A 21,779-nucleotide genomic window follows, 5' to 3' on the forward strand; every position below is an offset into this window, starting at 1 on the left:
TCTGTCATCAAAGTTGCACCCGAGAGCCAAACTGAAGCTGCACTTAAAAGAGCAGTGTTGGCTTCTTATTTTCCACAGCTTTCAGGCGCTAAGGGGTAATAAAGTGATTTCTTCTGCAAATATGACACAACTTCCATCTATGTGGGTAATGAGACTTCCTTTGAAAGCACAGTTTCTAATATATCAGTACGCCTCTGGTCTCCATCTCTGACAGGGCTTTTTATTTATTTTTTTTGTTATCTTTTGCAAGTGGACGCCATACGCTGGCGGACAGGAATCCCTTAGCATGCTGCTAGGGTCTTCTGGGTAGTTGCAAATAAAAAGCTTACTCTCCAATCTCTGAAATTTTGTTGCCTACTTAACTGGTGAAAATCGTAAGATTGCGAATCCCTAAACCTAACTGTAAGTAATATCAACCCAGGCTCACTGGAAATAGAAGCCTCTACATACACTTCTGCAATGCCATAATTACGTACCTTACTGTACGTTTCGTGGCAGTTTCAAAGTGAAATGTCCAGAAAGTGGCGCTAAAACACACTTTCATAACATGATTGTGGCATGATTTTATGATATTAGTACATGCACGTATTGCTGTGTTTTTATTACACTGCTTGAGGTACGTATTGCAGCTATTCAGAACTAAAATATCCCGCAAGTGTTGCTAAAGGTTAATGCTCCATCGTGTTGAAAATATCCCGTCAACCAAACCCAACCCTAAACCTAACCGATAGTGTTAACAAATGCAAAAGTGATATAAAAATGCATTTGTTGATGCAGCTGTGCTTTTAATTTTCCTATGCAGATTTGAACCATTCAAAAGTATCAGTTTTTAAATCGCACAGGTGAGCGACGCTTTCATTGTCCCCAGTTTTTGGCGTGTACATGACTCAGGAACTAAGAATGATTTTAGTTATAGAAACACCATTCTGTGGGGAGTAGGGTCTAAACCAGCACAACAGGAACTAGAAGTTACCATTACACAAAGATGTAGGTTGACAAGCCAAAATTAAAATGCCATATAAACACACAGTTTACATATACTTACTCTAACAGACATGCAAAACAGTGATAGATAAACAGACACCAAAGTCCAGGCACTTCTCTATCCTTCAGCTGTTAAATGATGCCATTGTCGGCTAGCTTATATCACTTTAGAGTTCCTACTGTCAGTGTAGAGTTCTCTTGGTGGCTAGTTCCTATAACTACCCAGTATATAAGTGATAGTGGCAAGGAACCCAATCCATCAGATGACAGAAAAGGAGGAGAAAAAACCCTGGGTAATACTGTGTGATATTGATATAGGTTCCAGTTGGTCCTGATAATATAACAGTATGACTCTGGTCTTCATATTTTTTGGTTATCCTTTGCAGGTGGATGCCATGCGCTGGCGAACAGGTGACCCCTCACTTCCCGGCTCGGTGTGTAGTGTGCCTTGCCAGATGGGTGAAAGGAAGAAGATTGTGAAGGGTGTACCTTGCTGCTGGCATTGTGAGAGATGCGAAGGCTACAACTTCCAAGCCAGCGAATTTAGTTGTGAGTTGTGTCCGTATGAGCAGCGCCCAGACCGCAATCGCACCGGTTGCATCCCCATCCCGATTATCAAACTTGAATGGCACTCGGCTTGGGCGGCCATTCCAGTATTCGTTGCGGTTCTTGGCATCCTGGCTACAAGTTTTGTGGTGGTCACTTTCGTCCGCTACAATGACACACCAATCGTACGTGCATCTGGCCGAGAGATGAGCTACGTGCTTCTAACAGGGATTTTTTTGTGCTACGCCATCACCTTCTTGATGATCGCCACGCCAAGTTTGGGCATCTGCTCCTTCCGGAGGGTGTTCCTGGGTTTGGGCATGTGCTTCAGCTACGCCGCTCTCCTAACCAAGACCAACCGCATCCACCGCATCTTCGAGCAAGGCAAGAAGTCAGTGGCCGCACCACGCTTCATCAGCCCTGCTTCCCAACTGGTCATCACCTTCAGCCTGATCTCCGTGCAGCTGCTCGGTGTGTTCCTGTGGTTCGCCGTCGATCCGCCGCACACAGTGGTGGACTACGGTGAGCAGCGCACATCCGACCCAGTGAAGGCTCGCGGGGTTCTCAAGTGCGACATCTCGGACCTGTCGCTCATCTGTTCGCTGGGCTACAGCATCCTTTTGATGGTCACATGCACTGTTTATGCCATCAAGACCCGCGGTGTGCCAGAGACCTTCAACGAGGCCAAGCCAATTGGATTTACTATGTACACTACCTGCATCATTTGGTTAGCTTTTATACCTATCTTCTTTGGCACCGCACAATCGGCAGAAAGGGTAAGTGAGATTTACGAAACCTGTAACTCAATGTTTTCTCAATGTCATTGCAAGTAATTGCTTTTTATATTGAATACAGCAAATGTACCTTATGTCTTCTCTGGCTTCTGGTAGGAATTGGCATGAGTCACTACGAAGTGACAGCAATGATCGTTTATGGAAATATTTTAAATTAAATTGGAAAAAACACAAACAGAAAGTTTGCTCTAGAGAATCTGAGTTCTATAACTTTCTTTAAAGCTTGTTCACTGGCTAGTTACCAAGCATTCCTGTGGGTATGTGGTGTGAGTGTTTGTTTATGTGCATCTATTAGTGGCAGAATATTGCTGTTGGCTACAGATAATAACATCACCTGCTGGTTACCCTTTCACCTGACCCAGCAGGCAAAAACCTCCAGAACATTTCACATGTTAAAAGGCTAACCTAAAAAGCCAAAACCTGGGTGTCACGTACTCTCGGATGGATGGATATTAGCTTCAGGTGCACTGTAGGAAACAGACAAATGGGTCAAGAGGTGATTAGGTGGGTGGCCATATTGATCAGACGGTGTGAAACTTAAGAAGCATCTCTGAAATGTTTGAAGCTTGAGTGAGCAGGACTTGCATGAGTCTGGATAGTTCAGATATGAACCTGCTTGCTGTTATTCCACTGAAAAAATTGCATACAAATTTGGAACAATGTGAGGTCATGTAAACAATGACAGAGTATTCATTTTTGGATGAATTAATTATTTAAAATGGAATGCAAATGTGTTCTTGAAGCCCTAGAAGTATGATATCTATGCAAACAAGTTGTTCAGTAGTCTTTTGAATGCTAAAAACTCCAGTGTTTGATTTTCTTTCACAGTGGTTTACGATAAAAGCTCATTACCACATTGCTCTTTAGTCACATTAGCCTCTCACTGTGACTGCCACGGTTTGCGCTAGCCAAGAGAGACAATTATGGATATACCAATTATTCCTTACACTAACAAGCTTATTTATATTCTTATTTAACGCTAGAACTGTGGGATAGATGGTGTTCTATTAACACAGACCCCCAACCCATCGTATTACTCAAGATAACAAAACATCGACATGAATCATTTGATAAGAAAAAAAGGCATCTTGAGCAGTTCTCATTGTCACGATGAGCAAAACACGGCCTTAAGTCTGTATTTATTGAACTATTGTCTGATTGGCAACCACACCAAGCAAAGGGACTTCATAATTGGTTTGCAATGAAAAAATGACGAGCCCTGAATTAATATCATTACAAAGAGTCAATTGTGAATTGGATGCAGCATTTGTGAAATGAACCACAGTAGAGAAGTAGATAAAATCCCACCGCCTGTAAAATATGTTTCCATTATCAAGAATGTGCTTTGGTTAATGCTTCAAAAATCAATTTGTGTGGATTTTCATTGCAGCGACTATTACCTCTCCATTTTACACTTTTATAAAGATATCAAGGCTGATATGATCTACCCTCCTGCATTTGAGAATGGTATCACCTCAAAAACCAATACATGCACTTTGACATTTCCAATGCAGAGACTCTGCAGAATCATAAAGAGTCAATAAAGTGCCGCATGAACAGCAGGCAATGTGCTCACGGCTCCTCAGGAAATCAATGCCTTCCAAAGGTGACTGGTTAAGATAATCACTCCACATATCTATGGAATCAAATTATGGGTCTCGCATAAATCACTGGCAGATCATTTTATTGGGTTTTGCTAAGTTCACCGTGTGACCCGATCTCCATTCGGGAACCCTCTTTGTTTCTCATATAATTGAAATGCATGGTAAATTGACTTAAGCTTGGGTTATTTTGATTTTTTTGAAGTCAAGTTTACTTCGTATTGATGAAACTGAAGCAAATGAGTCTCTAGAACAATATTGTGTTTGTTTGTTTGTTTGTTTGTTTGTTTTTTGCCAAAATTCACATTATTTGCATTCATTGAATTGCCATTTTCCCCCATTGTGAATTATTTGTTTGATTTGAAGCTATTTTGATTTCTCTCTTTATTAAGTCTCACTGATTTAAGCTTGGGCTATGTTGATTTTTTTTTTTTTTTTTTTTTTTTGAAGTCACGTTTACTTTGTTTTTTTGTTATTTTTGAGGTTGGTTTTGCATGCTACCGCTGCATGTACAGTAAATGCACACTTCAAGTGAATCAGTGTGTGAAATACATTGATATGTACAGTAATATTATCTAAAACATGGCGAAAGTTCTTAGTAAACACACTTCCATTATGGGTCAATGTATTGCCTAATCTCCTTTCGGGAACCTCATGTGTTTCTTATATAATTGAAATACATAGTAAATTGACTTACGCTTGGGTTATTTTAAGTTTTGTGAAGTCAGGTTTACTTCATTTTGACGGTACTGTAGCAAATTAGTCACGGTAGAACGAAGTGCCACAAGTGTCTACAAGGACATTTGCGTATCTCAAAAAAAACATAGCCACCATTGGCTGATGAAGTTTGAGCACCTATTAGACATAGTTAACGGAGGCCGATTGGAACGAAAATTGGTGGGCCTGTTTGACTCATGGCTTCAATGGTCTGTGAGAAATTTGAAAACAATCGGCCACTGGCACTTTTTTTTTCACACATAAAACGCAATATTCATATCATATGACAAAACTCCTCATTCGGACGACTTTGCCTCTAGAACCACTGCTGTCAATCAAATCAATGGTTAAATGACTGAGATGCAAAATGGCTTGCTACACGATGTCTTTTTTCATTTGTGAACCCCGGTTAGCGCTGCTTGAGGTTGGTTTGGCATGCTACCACTACATGTACAGTAAATGCACATTTTCAATTAAATTAATGTGTGAAATCTAATGTGTGAAATCATCTAAAACATGGCAAAAGTTCTTAGTAAACACTCTTTATGGTTCAATGTATGACCCGATCTCCATTCAGAAGTCGCATATTTCTCATATAATCAAAATGTATGGTAAACCGATTTAAGCTGGGGTTATTTTGATTTTCCTTAAGGTCAAGTTTTCTTTGTATTGAGTGAATGTCAGTGCAATATTTTTAATGGCTGTTGGCCAAAATGTACATTAGTCACAGAGATGTCATTTTGTTTAACCATGCAGTGCTGTTTTTGTGTAATTGCAAATGATTTGTTTGAGGTGTGCTCTGCATGCTGCCACGGCATGTAAATGCACATTTCAAGCGGATCAGTGGGTGAAATACATTGATATGCACAGTAATATTACAACATTATCTGAAACGTGGCAAAGTTCTTAGTAAGCGCACTTCTGTTATGATAATCCTCTCGTGGGTGTAAGCATATTCTCGCCGGAGCGTGAAATATTCTACTATTTTGCTGTTATGAATGATGTTATGAAGATTTAAGTTTGCATAAGGGATATTATGCCTGAAATACCACGAGCAACTTACACCTCCCGCACAGTAATTTCAATTACTCTATCCCAGACACCGTACCTAAACTGGATCTTTGTGACATTTCAATGTTTTTGTTTCACTTTAGTGTCTTTAATTCCTTGAAGGCCAGCTTTGTTTTCAATTAGTTCTGCCACCTTTGATCTTCAAGCCTTCGTGAATCAAAGAGTAAGTTTTTGGTGGGGTTTTACTTCATTAAACGATTTTTGTTGACCAGATTGGTCATTTTAGTGACCTAGGACCCTTTAAAAAGAAAACCCACCTTATTTGAACCTTAGAAATATGCCAGCTAAGGCTGTCGCTTCTTATTTGTAATATATCATATCTGTTCAGGACACACACACGTGCACCTCCATCCCACAATTTCTCCTGCTGTGTAGGATTATGCTGTTCAGAGTGGAAGTCGTATTACCTCATTAGATAAGCTTTAGTTACATTTGCCCTGCTAATATCATCATACATGAAGGCAAACCTGCCACAAAAGGCACTGGTCATAATTCATCCTCCCCGGCAGCTTCGCAGTAGATGATATTCCTGCCGGTCGAGAGAGAGTGACCACCCAAGTCCTTAGTGTGCCACGCAATGTGCTATTAATCATTTGAAAATCTGTGCGCAAGGGAAAATCGCTTCTGCTGCCATGACTTAACGTGCTGAAGCTAATGCAGCAGAGAGAAGACACCATACAGAAGAGGAATGGAAGCTTAGCTCAAGTTAGAGTCACAACAGCAAACAACAAGCCGAGGACGAGGTCAGCTGCAGTCATACAAACAACACATTAGTTTGAAAAGCGATTGGCTCTGCTTGTATGAATGGTTTCTTTATTGCATTCGCTTGCTTTTTCTTTCACAGCCCAGATTCACACTGAGAAACAAGCCACTGGAAATGTCCTCCCATGCACTACTAAAATGTCTCTCAGTGGGCATTTTTGCGATGTGCAATATGATAGAAAAAACAGTAATATTGTGAATTACTGTTGCAATTTCTAATATTGGTTTCCTATTTTAATATACTTTAAAATAGACTTTATTTCTGTGACACACTGCTGCTTTTTCATCAGCCATTACTCCAGTTTTCAGTGTCACTTTTTTAAAGTATAAAACGTTTAAACGAACATAATTTATTTGAAATAGAAATATTTAACAAGTCTTTACTATCACTTTTTATCCATTTAACACATCCTTGCTAAATAAAAGTGTTGATTTCTTAAAAAAAAAAAAAAATGACTGATGCCAATCTTTCGAATAGTTGTAAATATTGAATCTGAATCAGAATGAGCTTTATTGCAAGGTATGTTTAAACATAGTAGTAATTTGTTGTAGTGACAGAAGGATCATGTGGCACTGAAGTAATAATGCTGAAAATTCAGCTTTCTTCATAGGAATAAATTATATTTTAAAGTATATTAAAATAGTAAATCGTTATTTTAAATTGCAATAATATTTCACAAAAAAAATATCTGTATTTTTGATCAAATAAATGCAGCCTCGATGAGCATAAGAAACTTTAAAATTTTATCTCACTGATCCCAAACCTAATATATATATATATATCTTTTAATAATACATATAAAATACATATTGATAACACTTTAAAAAATATCTCATTTATTATTAATTATTATGATTATTATTAATATTAATATTATTATTATTTAAGGTCTAATTTATGAACATATATTTTTATAAATATAATATTTGTTTACATTTATTTATAGTATGAATTAACAGTGAAACATTTATTAACACTAACTAATCTTTGTCAATGTTATTTACTTTTTAAAATACAATTGTTCATTGTTTGCTCATGTTCGTTCATAATACATTAATATTAACAAATGCAACTTTTAATAGCATTAAAATAATGCTATAATAATTATTAAATGCTAAAATACTATTATTCATTTTTGGTTCAAGTTGAAACTTATTCTTTATTTTTTATATGGTCAGAAATTTTTGCATACAGAGTGTTATTTAAACTATTTTATTTGTTGATTGTGGTTGCATAATATAAAGTGACATTTAATTCCAACCCGTTGAGCACTTCTGTTCAAATATTTCACTATTTCACAAATAATCATTCTGGATTGATGTCCAACTGAAACCGAGTATTCAACAATAAAAAATGTAACTTTAATTTATTAGATCTTGAAAAGTGTGTGTTACATGCCTGACTAGCGCCAGGTGTTAACAGGGGCTGGAAAAATATGAATGTGAAAAGCTGTTATAGCAGGTTATTAAATTTTGATGAAAGATTATAAACACTAATATTCTGTGTCTGAAATAATGTGCATCCATAAATGTCCATAGTTTTCTCATTAAAGCATAGCCAAATCACATGAAAAGCTGTCAAATGCATCCTGTTTAAAAACAGCCACTGAAATGTGTTGAACATCATCGCTAAAGTGATGTTTCCCTATAACTGTCTCATTCACACTCAGACGCAGTTTCCACATCACACATTAAAACCTATTGATTTTTGTTCTTGCGGTCAATTAGCCAAATGAGTCTGTTTATCGAACAGGAAAAATGACACTAAGCCATTGAGCCATTGGTGCAGTGATGCTGATCATGGCAGGATGTCAGGCCTATAACAGCATTAAAGACGCAGTCTGTGGTAAAGAACTCTGTCTGACAGCATTCAGTGCTTCGAAAGCTGTCATTTATATCAGGGCGCTGAAGGGATTTTCTTTAGATACTGTGTCACTCAGAAGAGTCATGAACATTCAGACATGCCTTCTCATATTTTTGAGTGGATTTTGGAAATATTTGTATTGCCAGTTAATTTGAATGATCATATCAAAACATGAATGTTTTGGAAAGTCTCATGCTCACCAAGACTGCATTTATTTAATCTAAAATACGATAATGGCAGAAATAATGTTAAAAAAAAAAAAAACAATTTAAAATAACTTTTCTATTTGAAAATATATTAAAATGTAATTTATTCCTTTGATGCAAGGCTGAATTTTCAGCATCATTACTCGTCTTCATTGTTAAAGGATCCTGCAGAAATTATTCTCTATTATTATCAATGTTGAAAACAGTTGTGGAAATCATGAAATATAATTTTTATTTTTTATGATATAACATTAATCTAACAGTGTATGCATTACTTTTGTAAAATGTAAAAGGTACTTGTTGTTATTCATGAATTTTTATTCAGATGGCCAATTACAGTCAATAACAACAGAGAAAAGTGCATCTAAACAGTCCCAGCAAGAATGCAAGCTATTATCAAGGTCAAAGGAGGCCATACAAAATATTAAATTTTTTGGTTATCATGTGTGAATAAAGATTATTTAGTTGTTTCAGTTTCTTATTTGCCTAATAAATGGTAATAACATTTATTATTAGTTTTTGACAGATTCCTAAAATATTAGTTTTTTTCTCTTTATTATGACAGGTGGTCCAATAAATTTATTAGACTGTATTTATTGCCTCTGATTAAATAATAATAATAATAATAATAATAATAATAATAATAATAATAATAATAATGATAATAAAGTGCTTCACTGTTTTTTTCTGCCTTTCTTGTAAAGCAGTAAATTTGAAAAAGTATTAAATTTTAGCATCAGAAACATCACTTTGATTAAATAGCCATACAGAAAACATAATGATTTTAGCAATTACCAATAATGTTAGTTTAGGACACCCAGCATAAAACTGGAGGAATTGAGACAACTGTCAGATATGTCCCATTGCTCGTCGTGTTTGCGTCTGTTAAGGAGCCAGAGATTTTAGGATAAGTTTTAATTTACATTCATTTACATATAACAAGATGTTATCACTTGCCACTATATTGCTTTATTGCACTGTGCTTGCTCTTGGCACAGTCTAACACACACCAAGTCAAAAGTTTACACACACCTTGCAGAATCTGCTAAATGTTAATTATTTTACCAAAATAAGAGGGATCATATAAAATGCATGCTGTTTTTTTATTTAGTACTGACCTGAATAAGATATTTTACATAAAAGATGTTTACATATAGTCCACAAGAGAAAATAATAGTTGAATTTAAAAAATGACCCTGTTTAAAAGTTTACATACATATTGTTACCTGAATAATCCACAGATCTGCAGGGTTTCTTTTTGGTTTATTGATAGTTGTTCATGAGTGCCTTTCATGTCCTACAAATTCTTTAGTTTTTCACCATTTTTGTGTATTTGAACCCTTTCCAACAATGACTGTATGATTTTGAGATCCATCTTTTCACATACTGAGGGACTCATATGCAACTATTACAGAAGGTTCAAACACTCACTGGTGCTCCAGAAGGAAAAAATGCGCATTGAGGGGTGAAAACTTTTGAACTCAATGAAGATGTGTACATTTTTCTTATTTTGGCTAAATATATTTTTTTCATTTAGTACTGCCCTTCAGAAGCTACAGAAGACACTTCTGTTTCCCAGGAGACAAAATTAATTAAATTCACCCTGATTTTAAATATCAAAATGTTCCCTGTTCAGGACAAACAACTATCAATAAACAAACAAACAAAAAAACAGCTGTGGATTCAGGTAACAACACAGAATCAAAAATCAACTTTTGAACAGGGTTTCATTTGTATAAATTCAACTATTATATGCTCTTGTGCACTGTAATTAAACATCCTTTATGTGAAATTTCTTTTTCAGGTCAGTACCAAGTAAAAAATAACATGTATTTTGCACGAGTTTTATTTATTTTGTATTTTTTTTACATTTTGCAGATTCTGCAAGGTGTATGTAAACTTTTGACTTTAACGGTATGTAAAACTACTACATTGTTAATAAGTGTTTCTCCTGTTTTAATCTAATCTGATTTTCTCCAAATATTTGGGTTGAGAATTGTTATCAAAGACAAAGAGACTTACAACAGGGTTTCACATATTTCCTCTTTCCGTGTCACCATTTTGTGACAGCCACATATGATGAATACAGTAACAAGTTGTTCCTTTAGAGCATGTCCTCATATTTGACAAGGGAGTAAATGTGCACAGACCGACAGCAATATCTCTTACCTTTAGCTGGGTGGTCAGTGTTTAGGTTTAGCGTCTATTGAGTGTCTATTGCGTTAGGTAGTTAGCGCCCTGCCACTGGCATATGTGTGGCTAATCCTGCTTGATTAATTGTCGCTTAACTTCTTGCTGTGTGATTGGGTGAACAGATGGATGTCAGCCTCACTTCCATCACTCTGATAACACACCTGAACAGGAGTGTCAGCCACTAATCGCTGCTGTGAGCCTGTGCGTAACCCTAGTGAGCATCCGATGCTGTCTGTGTTGATACTCAATGAGATTAAAACAGTGGAGGTTAATAAGTCTCTGTATGTTTGGTTACTCGACTAAGAGTAAAAGGAATAGTTCAGATGACAAGCAGCAATTACGGGGCCAAGCACTAGGCAAGGGAAGCATCAGAACAAGTGCAGCAATGAGTAATTAAAACCATTTTAAAGTGATTTTAGTCAAAATGTGTGAAACATCATAAAAACAACAACTAGTAATATAATGTAATCAGTTATCTCTTTTGACCACAAGGTGGCACTGTCTCAAAACGTTTTGAATACTTTCAGGTCATGGTTGTGATGGTGCATACAAAGTTTTGTAATGGTAGACCAATGCATTGGTAAAAATGTAGCATTTTATATCATAATACTCTATTGCAGTCAATGGCAATTTCGTGTTTTGTTCAATTATAGCGCCACCAAGAGGCACAATGCCACCATTTTTTTTATGTGTCCTTAGAGTGTGCTCATACATTTGTGTGCCAAATTTGGTGAAAATATCTCATTTTGTTTTAGATTTTTTTGTTTTTGTTTAGAGTTATAGACATTTTTCTATATTTCTATATTGCCACTTACTATCAAAATTTTGGCAATTCGTCATCATTGTATAGCCGGCATGCTATCTTTTCAAATTTCCTATGGTGGTTTCGTGTCGATGGGGTAACGGTTTCCAAGAAATTGGCAAATGTTTTTTAAGCACTAAAATGCAATGTTGCACAATCCATAAGGCAAAACCTGGCATGTTTGATATTGAGTCTAAAAAGTTGACTCCTGTAAAAATAAGTTGACCACACCCATAGTTATAAGCATGTAAATATTTGATTTTACCAACTGGCTCGAAACTTCTCAGGCTCCCTCAGGGCATCGTGCTGATGACCCATACCGAGTTTTGTGATGATACGTCAGTGCATTCATAAAAATATACCATTTTACTTAAAAATTCACAATTAAAAATAGAAAAAAAAAAATAAACCTTACGATTTTAAAATTTTGGTGTTCATTCGACTAGGCTTGATGCACTGAATCTAAAGTTTCAGTTTTATGATTTCAGAACCATTCAGAAGTTATTATGCTAAAATAGCCATTTTTCGTATCTCCTGACCACTAGATGGCACTGTATCGAAACTTTGCAGGTAGCCTCAGGCCATGCTTGTTGTAACACACACCAAGTTTGGTCTCAATACGCCAAACCTTTGCCGAGATATAGCCTCACATCAATTTTTGCATGCTTTTTATAGAATTTGTTTGTGCATTATTCGAAAACGGTTTGACTAATCAACTTGAATTCCATAAAGTTTTGCCAGCATGGTCTGAAGATGATCTGAGCCAATTTTAGTGAAAATTAGACAAACTGTCTTGGATGAGTTCGAAAAAGTAGGTTTTTCAAACTATTAAAGCAACACTAAGGAGTTCCCTTCCGGGAACTCGAGCCGCGTCAGGAACGCTATGGGGAACGCCATTGGCGGGCCGCACTCTGAACTGTGTATAACAACCAATGAAATGACGGGGGGTGACGTCACAGGCGCGGTGACGTCACCGACCAGGAAGTATAAAGCACGTGCGTTTGAAGCCGGCGGCAGCTTTTGTCATTCAGCGAGAGCGCTCTGTGTCTGTGTCTGTCCGTACCATACTGCTGTTTTTCGTGTCCAGTTTGACACACTTTTATTTGAGTAGTATGGCTACAAAACAACCTGCTAAAAAAGAGAGTTTGATGGTGGTTAAGCGCCCGCATAGGCAGTGTGTCCCTCCTTGCCAACGCTTCATTGTTGGTGGGGATACACACAGCCTATGTGTGGTCTGCTTGGGAGCGGAGCACGCACAGTCAGCCCTCGAAAAGGCTGGCTGTACGCACTGTGATCGCCTGCCGGTGCGTGTGCTTCGCTCCCGGAAAGCCCTCTTTGAGGAGGGGGCTTTCACTAGCGTGCCCCGTGGGTCTGGCCCCGCTGCCGCCGAGGCGGAGCGGCGGCTGCACTCGTGGGGCTCGCAGCTCGATCTGCTGGAGGGTATGGAGACGGGTGACCCCCTATCTCCGCCCTCACTCAGCGGATCGAGCGATCTCCTCCTGGATGCGGAAGCCCGCGCTGCGGTTTCTTCCCCCCGGGAGGAGGTCCCCGAGTTCCTCTTGTCTTCCTCTGAGGAGGTTGACATTGAAAGTGAAATTACAGAGGAACCACAACCGCCATCACGCTCGCCTCACTATGAGGAGCTCATAGAGGTGCTGACTAATGCGGTAGCCAAACTGCACATCACATGGCCCGCAGAACAACATCAATCTCATGAGCCGCAGCGAAGCCGGTTAGATGACCGCTTCCTGCGGACGAAGTCAGCACCTCCAAAACGGAGCCTTCCCTTTTTCCCCGATCTCCACCAAGAGCTAGCGAGATCGTGGGAAAAGCCATACTCTTCCCGTCTCTTCTCCCCTGCTGAAAATTATGGAAATGTGGGGGGGGGCAGAGGAGTATGGCTATAGGGCGATGCCACGGGTCGAACAGACGCTTGCGGGCTATCTGTCCCCCGGTTCGGCATCGTCCTTGAAGGCTCCATCCTTGCCCACCAGGCCTCTTAAAGTTACATCCGGCCTGATGGGTAAGGCATACACGGCAGCAGGTCAAGCAGGGTCTTGCCTCCACACTATGGGCATCCTGCAAGCCTACCAGGCTGACCTGCTGAAGGAGTTCAGCAGCGGCGAGGAAGTAAGCGTTACAGAGATGCAAAGAACCGCAGATCTCGCTCTCCGCGCCACCAAGGAGGCCGCCCGTGCTGTTGGGCGGTCTATGGCAGCCCTGGTGGCCGCGGAGAGGCATCTCTGGCTGACCCTGTCCGACGTAAAAGAAAAGGACAGGGTCACGCTTCTGGACGCCCCCCTGCAACCATCTGGCCTCTTTGGTGCCGCGGTTGATACCGTTGTGGCTAGGCACCAGGAGGCCCGCAAGCAGGCGGCGGCGTTCAGAACATTCCTTCCTCGCCGCGTGTTCTCCTCTGAGGCTGCTGCACCATCTAAGAAGCAGCCTCAGCCGTGTACGAGCTCCCATCGTGAGGCACAGAAACAGAGCGTTGCTGCCCGTGCTCCCCCGGCCCAGCCTAGGGGACCCGGAAAGCGACGCTCTAAGTCGGGGGCTTCCAAGACCAAGAGGCCTGACCTGAGGGTCGTCCTCCAGTCAAGGAAGTCCTCGGCTAAGCGGCCCTGACGGTTGTGGTTCAGGACCGTTGAGGGCAGCCCCTCTCGAGGGGGTTTGCACCGTACCTCCAGGTGCGGGTTTCAGACCCCTTCGTGGCCCTCAGGAGATGAGTCAGCTAACCCTGCCAGTGTTACAGGGCGCGGCTATCTCCCGCGAACATCCTCTAGCTGTTCCGCCCGGAAACGTAGCGGCCCTGGAGAGTTCGCAGCCCCCGCGGGGGTCTCTCGAAGAGCTAGTTCAGGAGCTTCCTGCCAGTTCGCTGTTACAGGTCTCCGAGTTAGTTCCTCGAGTAAATCCAGACACCAGTCTCGAGAGGCTGGTACCCTTAGTGAACTTTCTGGCAGCGTGGAAACTACTGCCAAGAGTCTCAGATTGGGTCCTGCGTACTGTAGAGAAAGGCTATGCTATCCAGTTCGGCGCTACGCCGCCTCCTTTCAACGGGGTATTTCCAACTTTAGTAAGCCCCGAGCAGGGTCTGGTGATGGAACAAGAAGTAGAAACTCTTCTGAGGAAGGAGGCCATCGAGGTGGTCCCTCCTCAAGACAGGGAATCCGGGTTCTACAGCCGGTACTTCATTGTTCCGAAGAAGGATGGGGGGCTTCGGCCCATTTTAGATCTCAGGCTGCTAAATCGTTCAGTCAGGAAGCTGAAATTCAAGATGCTTACTGTCAGGCAGGTCGTGTCACAAATCAGATCCGAGGACTGGTTTGTCACGATAGATCTAAAAGACGCTTATTTTCACGTCTCCATCCTTCTTCAGCACAGGAAGTATCTCAGGTTCGCTTTCAGGGGCAAGGCTTACCAATACAGAGTGCTTCCTTTCGGCCTAGCTCTCTCACCCCGCACTTTCACGAAGTGTGTGGATGCTGCTCTGGCTCCGTTGCGACTCCAGGGCATCCGCATACTCAACTACATAGACGACTGGCTCATCCTGGCCAGCTCGGAGCAGTTAGCGGTTCAGCATCGAGGTGCTGTTCTCGCTCACATGAAAGAGTTGGGGTTGAGACTCAACGCCAAGAAGAGTGTGCTTTCTCCACTACAGAGGACCACTTACTTAGGCGTAGTGTGGGATTCGATCTCCATGCAGGCACGCATGTCTCCTGCACGAGTCGATTCCATACTGACCGCAGTGAATGCAGTAAAGCTAGGCCAGTCACTCACTGTCAAACAGTTTCAAGTACTGTTAGGTCTTATGGCAGCCGCTTCCAACGTGATACCTTTTGGACTGCTGCACATGAGACCACTGCAGTGGTGGCTCAGGACCAGGGGGTTCTCCCCGAGGGGAAACCCACTCCGCAAGATCAAGGTCACGCGGCGTTGCCTACGTGCCTTGGCCATGTGGAGGAAACCCTGGTTCCTCTCTCAGGGACCGGTTCTGGGAGCGCCTGGTCGCCGCATTACGCTAGCGACCGACGCTTCCCTTACCGGTTGGGGAGCGGTCATGCGTGGCCGCTCAGCCCAAGGCCTATGGAGTGCCCACCATCTCTCGTGGCACATAAACCGCTTAGAGATGCTGGCAGTATTCCTGGCCCTAAAGAGGTTTCTCCCAGACCTAAGAAACAAACACGTGCTGGTCCGTTCAGACAGCACTGCGGTGGTTTACTACATAAACCACCAAGGAGGACTCCGCTCACGCCCCTTGTACAAGCTGGCGTACTGGATACTCCTTTGGTCTCAAGAGAAATTCCTCTCCCTGAGAGCAGTCCATATTCCTGGACATCTGAATGTGGGAGCAGACGTCCTGTCGAGGCAGGGGCCGAGGCCCGGGGAATGGATGCTTCACCCAGAGGTGGTGAAGCAGATCTGGAGAGTGTTTGGCCAGGCTCAGGTGGACCTGTTTGCGACTCAGGAGACATCGCACTGTCCCCTCTGGTACTCTCTAGTTCATCCAGCTCCACTGGGGCTGGATGCCATGGCGCAGACGTGGCCGAGGCTGCGTCTGTACGCCTTTCCCCCGATCGCTCTGCTCCCGGGAGTTCTGGAACAGGTCCGTCGGTTTCAAGTGCGGCTGCTACTAGTAGCCCCGTACTGGCCGGCACGAGTATGGTTCTCGGACCTGGTATCTCTCCTAGACGGCTCTCCGTGGGAGATTCCCGTCAGGAGGGACCTCCTGTCTCAGGCTGGGGGCGCAATATGCCACCCCCACCCAGAGAGGTGGAGGTTATGGGTGTGGCCCCTGAGGGGGCACAACTCATAGGAGCGGGTCTCTCAACCGAGGTTGTTGAGACCCTTCTCCAATCCAGAGCTCCCTCTACGAGGAAACTGTATGGCCTTAAGTGGAACTTATTCGCGAGATGGTGCCACGAGCGCCACCTAGACCCAGTCAACTGCCCGGTTGGTACAGTTCTGGAGTTCTTACAGTCTCGCTTATCCGCAGGGCTAGCTCACTCCACACTAAAGGTATACGTGGCGGCCATAAGTGCCTACCACGCCCCTTTAGGTGGCCTCTCAGTAGGTAGAGAGCCCTTGGTCATACGGTTCCTCCGCGGTGCGCTCAGGCTGAGGCCTCGAGTGACACCCAGGGTCCCCACGTGGGACCTCGCTGTGGTGCTAGAAGCTCTCTGCAAGCCTCCATTCGAGCCTATAGAGGAGTCTACGGACCGCGCCCTCACAATTAAGACGGCGCTCCTGTTAGCACTCACCTCCCTCAAGAGAGTAGGCGACCTGCAGGCCCTTTCAGTGGCCCCATCTCATTTAGAGTTTGCCCCAGGGATGGCCAAGGCCTTTCTATATCCCAGGGTCGGGTACGTCCCGAAGGTCCCCTCCCTAGCACCGCAGCCAGTAACACTGCAGGCGTTTTATCCTCCTCCGTTCGCGGAGCCGAACCACAGGAAGTTCAATTGCATGTGCCCAGTCAGAGCCTTAGATGCATACGTCCACAGAGCTGCCACTTGGCGTAGAACAGAGCAATTGTTTGTCTGTTACGGCCCCCCAAAGAGAGGGGGCCCGGCCTCAAAGCCCACTATCAGTAGATGGATCATCGATGCCATATCTACAGCGTACGAGTCCTCTGGTCTCCCATCCCCGATGGGACTCAAGGCTCACTCTACTCGAGGTCTGTCGGCCTCGAGGGCTCTGACGGCAGGTGTCCCAATACAAGACATCTGCAATGCTGCGGGTTGGTCCACGCCCCTAACATTCGTTAGGTATTACGAGCTCGACCTCAGAGCCGCTCCAGGCTCGGCTGTACTCTCGGCCTAGTGCGCTAGGCCTAGAGGGTCAGCCACCTCCCTAGCCAGGAGGAGACTTCTCAAGGCGCATTCTTTCTGCGGAAAGAAGAGAAGTCGTTTCGCCACTCATAAGAGATCCGCAAAACTTTACCCCTTTTGTCCGTGCAAGCTAGACAAAAGCCCTTTCAGTCCCTCTTGTCCTGGCAGAACCCCCAGACAAAGGACTAAGACCCCTCGTGAGCCCGAGGGCCGAGGGGTGCCTCTCGCATTGGCTGGCGAACCAGGCAGAGGTCACGGTTCTCGTGTGCCCGAGGGCCGAGAACTGTACAGCCCTCTTGTCCGCGGAATGCTAGACAATGGCTTAATTCTCCTCGTGTTCTGACGCAGGATGCTATCAGACCGAGTGTACTCCGGTCCCTCTGGTTTCTGGCTTCCCCCAGACCAAGGACTAAGACTCCTCGTCTGCCTTCACAGAAGGCCGAGGAGTGCCTCATGCACTGGCTGGCTACCAGGCAGAGGCACCTACTGTCTTCCCCGTGAGCCCGAGGGCCGGGGATTGCAGTGCCCTCTTGTCCGCGTAATGCTAGACAATGGCTTATTCCCTCGCGTCCTGGCGGAGCTCCAGGCCGAGCCTTGGATCCCTCTTGTTCTGGCTGAACCCCCAGACAAAGGATCACCCTCTCCTCGTGTGCCCGAGGGCCGAGGAGCCTTGAGGTCGAGCTCACCGTCCTCGTGGGTCTGCGGACCGAGGACTTCCCACACCATCTGTCCGCCGAGTGCTAGACAGTGGTCATTCGGTCCCTCTTGTTCTGGCTAACTCCCAGACAAAGGACTAAGACTCTACGTGTGCCTGAGGGCCGTGGAGTACCTCTCGTTCTGGCTGGCGACCAGACAGAGGAAGACTACCATTCCTCGTGTGCCCGAGGGCCGAGGACTACAGGGCCTTCTTGTCTGCGGAATGCTAGACAAGGGCTCTCTCTTTTTCCACCCTGGTTGAACAGACACTCGCAGGGCTCGGAAATTATGGGGGCGTTGGTAGTCTCGTTCCCCATAGCGTTCCTGACGCGGCTCGAGTTCCCGGAAGGGAACGTCTCGGGTTACGTATGTAACCTTAGTTCCCTGAGGGAACGAGACGCCGCGTCTCGGACCATAATTCCCGCACCCTGCGGCGCTCGCTTCATTCCTAAGAGCTGCCGCCGGCTTCAAACGCACGTGCTTTATACTTCCTGGTCGGTGACGTCACCGCGCCTGTGACGTCACCCCCCGTCATTTCATTGGTTGTTATACACAGTTCAGAGTGCGGCCCGCCAATGGCGTTCCCCATAGCGTTCCTGACGCGGCGTCTCGTTCCCTCAGGGAACTAAGGTTACATACGTAACCCGAGACGTTTTTTTTTAACCTTAAATTAATGTTTCCGAACTCGTGTCAGTGGTTCATCAACTCATAACAGGGTGAAACGGCACTTTCGTATTCGCTTTGCGACCCTCCATCGGCCAGAACAGCACTATGTAAGTTTGGGTCGTCGGGTAGCGGTTTTGTAGTTCAAATGAGACTACAAATGCGACTTGCTTTATGGAAAAAAAAAAATTAGCAAACTATGTCATTATTATGTTTTATTTCGTTTTTATACTTTCATAAAGTCATGCAACATACTCTACCTTGTTACTGGACATCGTTATTTCCAAAGCCGGTCCTGGATAGCCTCCACACAAATAACGTGCATGTGACGCGGCGGTAGGGTTCATTTTTTTATGACAGCGGTAATGGACAATTCCGCTTCCAACCTGTAGAGGAAGCGTTGAGGGAAAAGTTACTTGGTGTTGCTTTAAAAATAGAAAAAAACTAAACCTTATGATTTTAACATTTTGGTGTTCGTTCCACTAGGCATGATGCACTGAATCTAGGGATACCAGTTTTATGATTTCAGAACCATTCAGAAGTTAAATGCTAAAATAGCCATTTTTCATATCTCCTGACCACTAGATGGCACTGTGCCGAAACTTTGCAGGTAGCCTCAGGTCATGCTTGTTGTATCGCACACCAAGTTTGGTCTCAATATGCCAAACCTATAGCCTCAAATCTATTTTTGCATGTTTTTCGTAGAATTCGTTTGCACATTATTTGAAAACGGTTTGACTAATCAACTTAAATTCAATACATTTTTTGTCAGCATGGTCTGAAGATGATCTGAGCCAATTTTGGTGAATATTAGATAAACCGTCAAGGACGAGTTTGAAAAAGTAAGTTTTTCACACAATTAAAAATAGAAAAAAAGTGAACATTAATGATTTTTACATTTTGGTGTTCATTCAACTCAGCATAATGCATCAAATCTAAAGAGACCAGTTTTGTGATTTCAGAACCATTCAGAACCATTCAGAAATTTTTCGTATCTCCTGACCACTAGGTGGCACTGTGTCGAAACTATGCAGGTAGTCTCAGGTTATGCTTGTTGTAACACACACCAAGTTTGGTCTCAATACGCCAAACCTTTGCAGAGATATAGCTAGCATGGTCTGAAGATGATCTGAGCCAATTTTAGTGAAAATTAGACAAACCGTCTAGGACGAGTTCGGAAAAGTAGGTTTTTCAAACAATTAAAAATAGAAAATAACTAAACCTTATGATTTTTATGTTTTGGTGTTCATTCAACTTGGCATGAGCCAAGGATTCAGTGAAAAAAAAATATTTTGATACTGTGCCTTATGGCTCAAAAGTTATTAGCATAAACATGAGTAAAACTTTGGCCAAGTGTTGGTGCTAGAGAGTTCGAGTTAGAGACTCCAAATTTGCTATGGTTAATGTTAAGACTGTCGTCTATCAGAGTGGCAAATTTCATAACTTTGGAAGAAATGGAAGAAGAATAAGAATGGGTAAAAGAGTGCCTTTGCACCTTCGGTGCTTGGCCCCTAAAAATGGGCAATCCAAGATGTAGATGAGTTAATGGGTGCCAAACAGCTGACAAAAACATCATAATAATTAACAACTAATTTTTAAATAGAATTTTTTTACTTGCATCCAGTATAAACAAGTAGGTTAAATGGGCCGTGAATGCAATTTCATGTTGATTTGAAAGTTTTAAGTGGTGGTTGAACTTTTCTGTGAAGTTAATTTTCTCCGACAAAGACTCGCAAACAGTTTAGAGAGCTTTTCCGCTCTGATGCAAATCTGTTATGAACATTAATTCCACATCATGTCAGACTTTTTCTCTGAAATTTGATTTAATTGAGTGCTGTGTTTTCCAGAGTTGGCCTCGAGATGGACTTTAGTGACACAACAACTGAGCAAGAATAAAAGATTGCTTTTTTAATTTATTCAAATGAATGACTGCAGGAAATCTCACACACCTGTTTATGGTGACCAGATGTTGTTAAGGTGCCAGTGTTTTTTTCTTGCTTGTGTTAAATTATGAATCTACTGCAGCTGCTGAGGAAACAAAAAGAACTATTAAGTATTTTTTGTACCTGTGCATGCCGTGAGCGACTCACACAACGTTAACTTGGTTGTCCTCAGACAGCTGTGTCACACAAAGTTTGTGTTTCAGATGAAAAGCGTGAATTTGTTACACACACGTGCACATACGCCACATGCAGTTAAAATAAAGGTTCTGCTGCTTGGGATTCATGAGTTTTATCAGTCATGCAGATTTAATAAATGCACACTAGGGTTGTAACGATATTCAGATTTTCACGGTATGATAGCCTAGCCGTCTCAGAAAATATCACAATTTCACACTATACGGTATTGCATAATGTGATTTGATATATATTTTAGGTACATGTAAATTTCTTAGGAAAAAAATCTCTCAGTGTAAAAAATAGATAAAAAAAAATATAACCACACATTTGGTTCTTTAATATAACAGTACAAATATAACAATGAACATAATACCCCAAAGTTACTATATTTATTGTATACTTAATAATAGATATATAGCCTATAATATTCACACTTAAATAAAAATGCTGTATAACCTACAATATTTCCTGAGGTAAATGCAATTATTGTTTTATTGACACCATTATGTGATTGAAACACTGGTTTAGTGATTACATAAAAGGTTATACATATACACTACCAGTCAAAAGTTTTTTGGAAGATTTTTTTTGTTTGTTTTTAAAGAAGTCTCCTCTGCTCACCAAGCCTGCATTTATTTGATCCAAAGTACAGCAAAAACAGTAAAATTCTGAAATATTTTTACTATTTAAAATAATTGCTTTCTATTTGAATATATTTTAAAATGTAATTTATTCCTGTGATCAAAGCTGCATTTTTAGCATCATTACTCCAGTCCTTCAGAAAGCATTCTAATGTGCTAAATTTGCTGTTCAAGAACCAATTTTTATTATTATTATCAATATTTGAGTACATTCTTTGAAAGATCCAAAGATCAGCATTTATCTGAAATAAGCTTTTTAACATAGCATTCAAAAGCTATACCATTCAGAATAAT

The 21,779-nt window shown here is 42.2% G+C and overlaps 1 protein-coding gene across 1 annotated transcript in view; it reads left to right on the forward strand.

The window, feature by feature from the left end:
• LOC141333457 (metabotropic glutamate receptor 8-like) overlaps nucleotides 1-21,779 on the forward strand; it is a 275,377-nt gene that overhangs the window by 236,456 nt on the left and 17,142 nt on the right. Inside the window, exon 9 of the mRNA XM_073838473.1 lies at nucleotides 1,371-2,306. Within this exon, the coding sequence (XP_073694574.1) occupies nucleotides 1,371-2,306 (936 nt within the window). The remainder of the gene's footprint in view (nucleotides 1-1,370; nucleotides 2,307-21,779) is intronic.

The sequence above is a fragment of the Garra rufa genome, chromosome 4 (genome assembly GCF_049309525.1).
Source record: "Garra rufa chromosome 4, GarRuf1.0, whole genome shotgun sequence".
NCBI classification, from domain to species: Eukaryota; Metazoa; Chordata; class Actinopteri; order Cypriniformes; family Cyprinidae; genus Garra; species Garra rufa.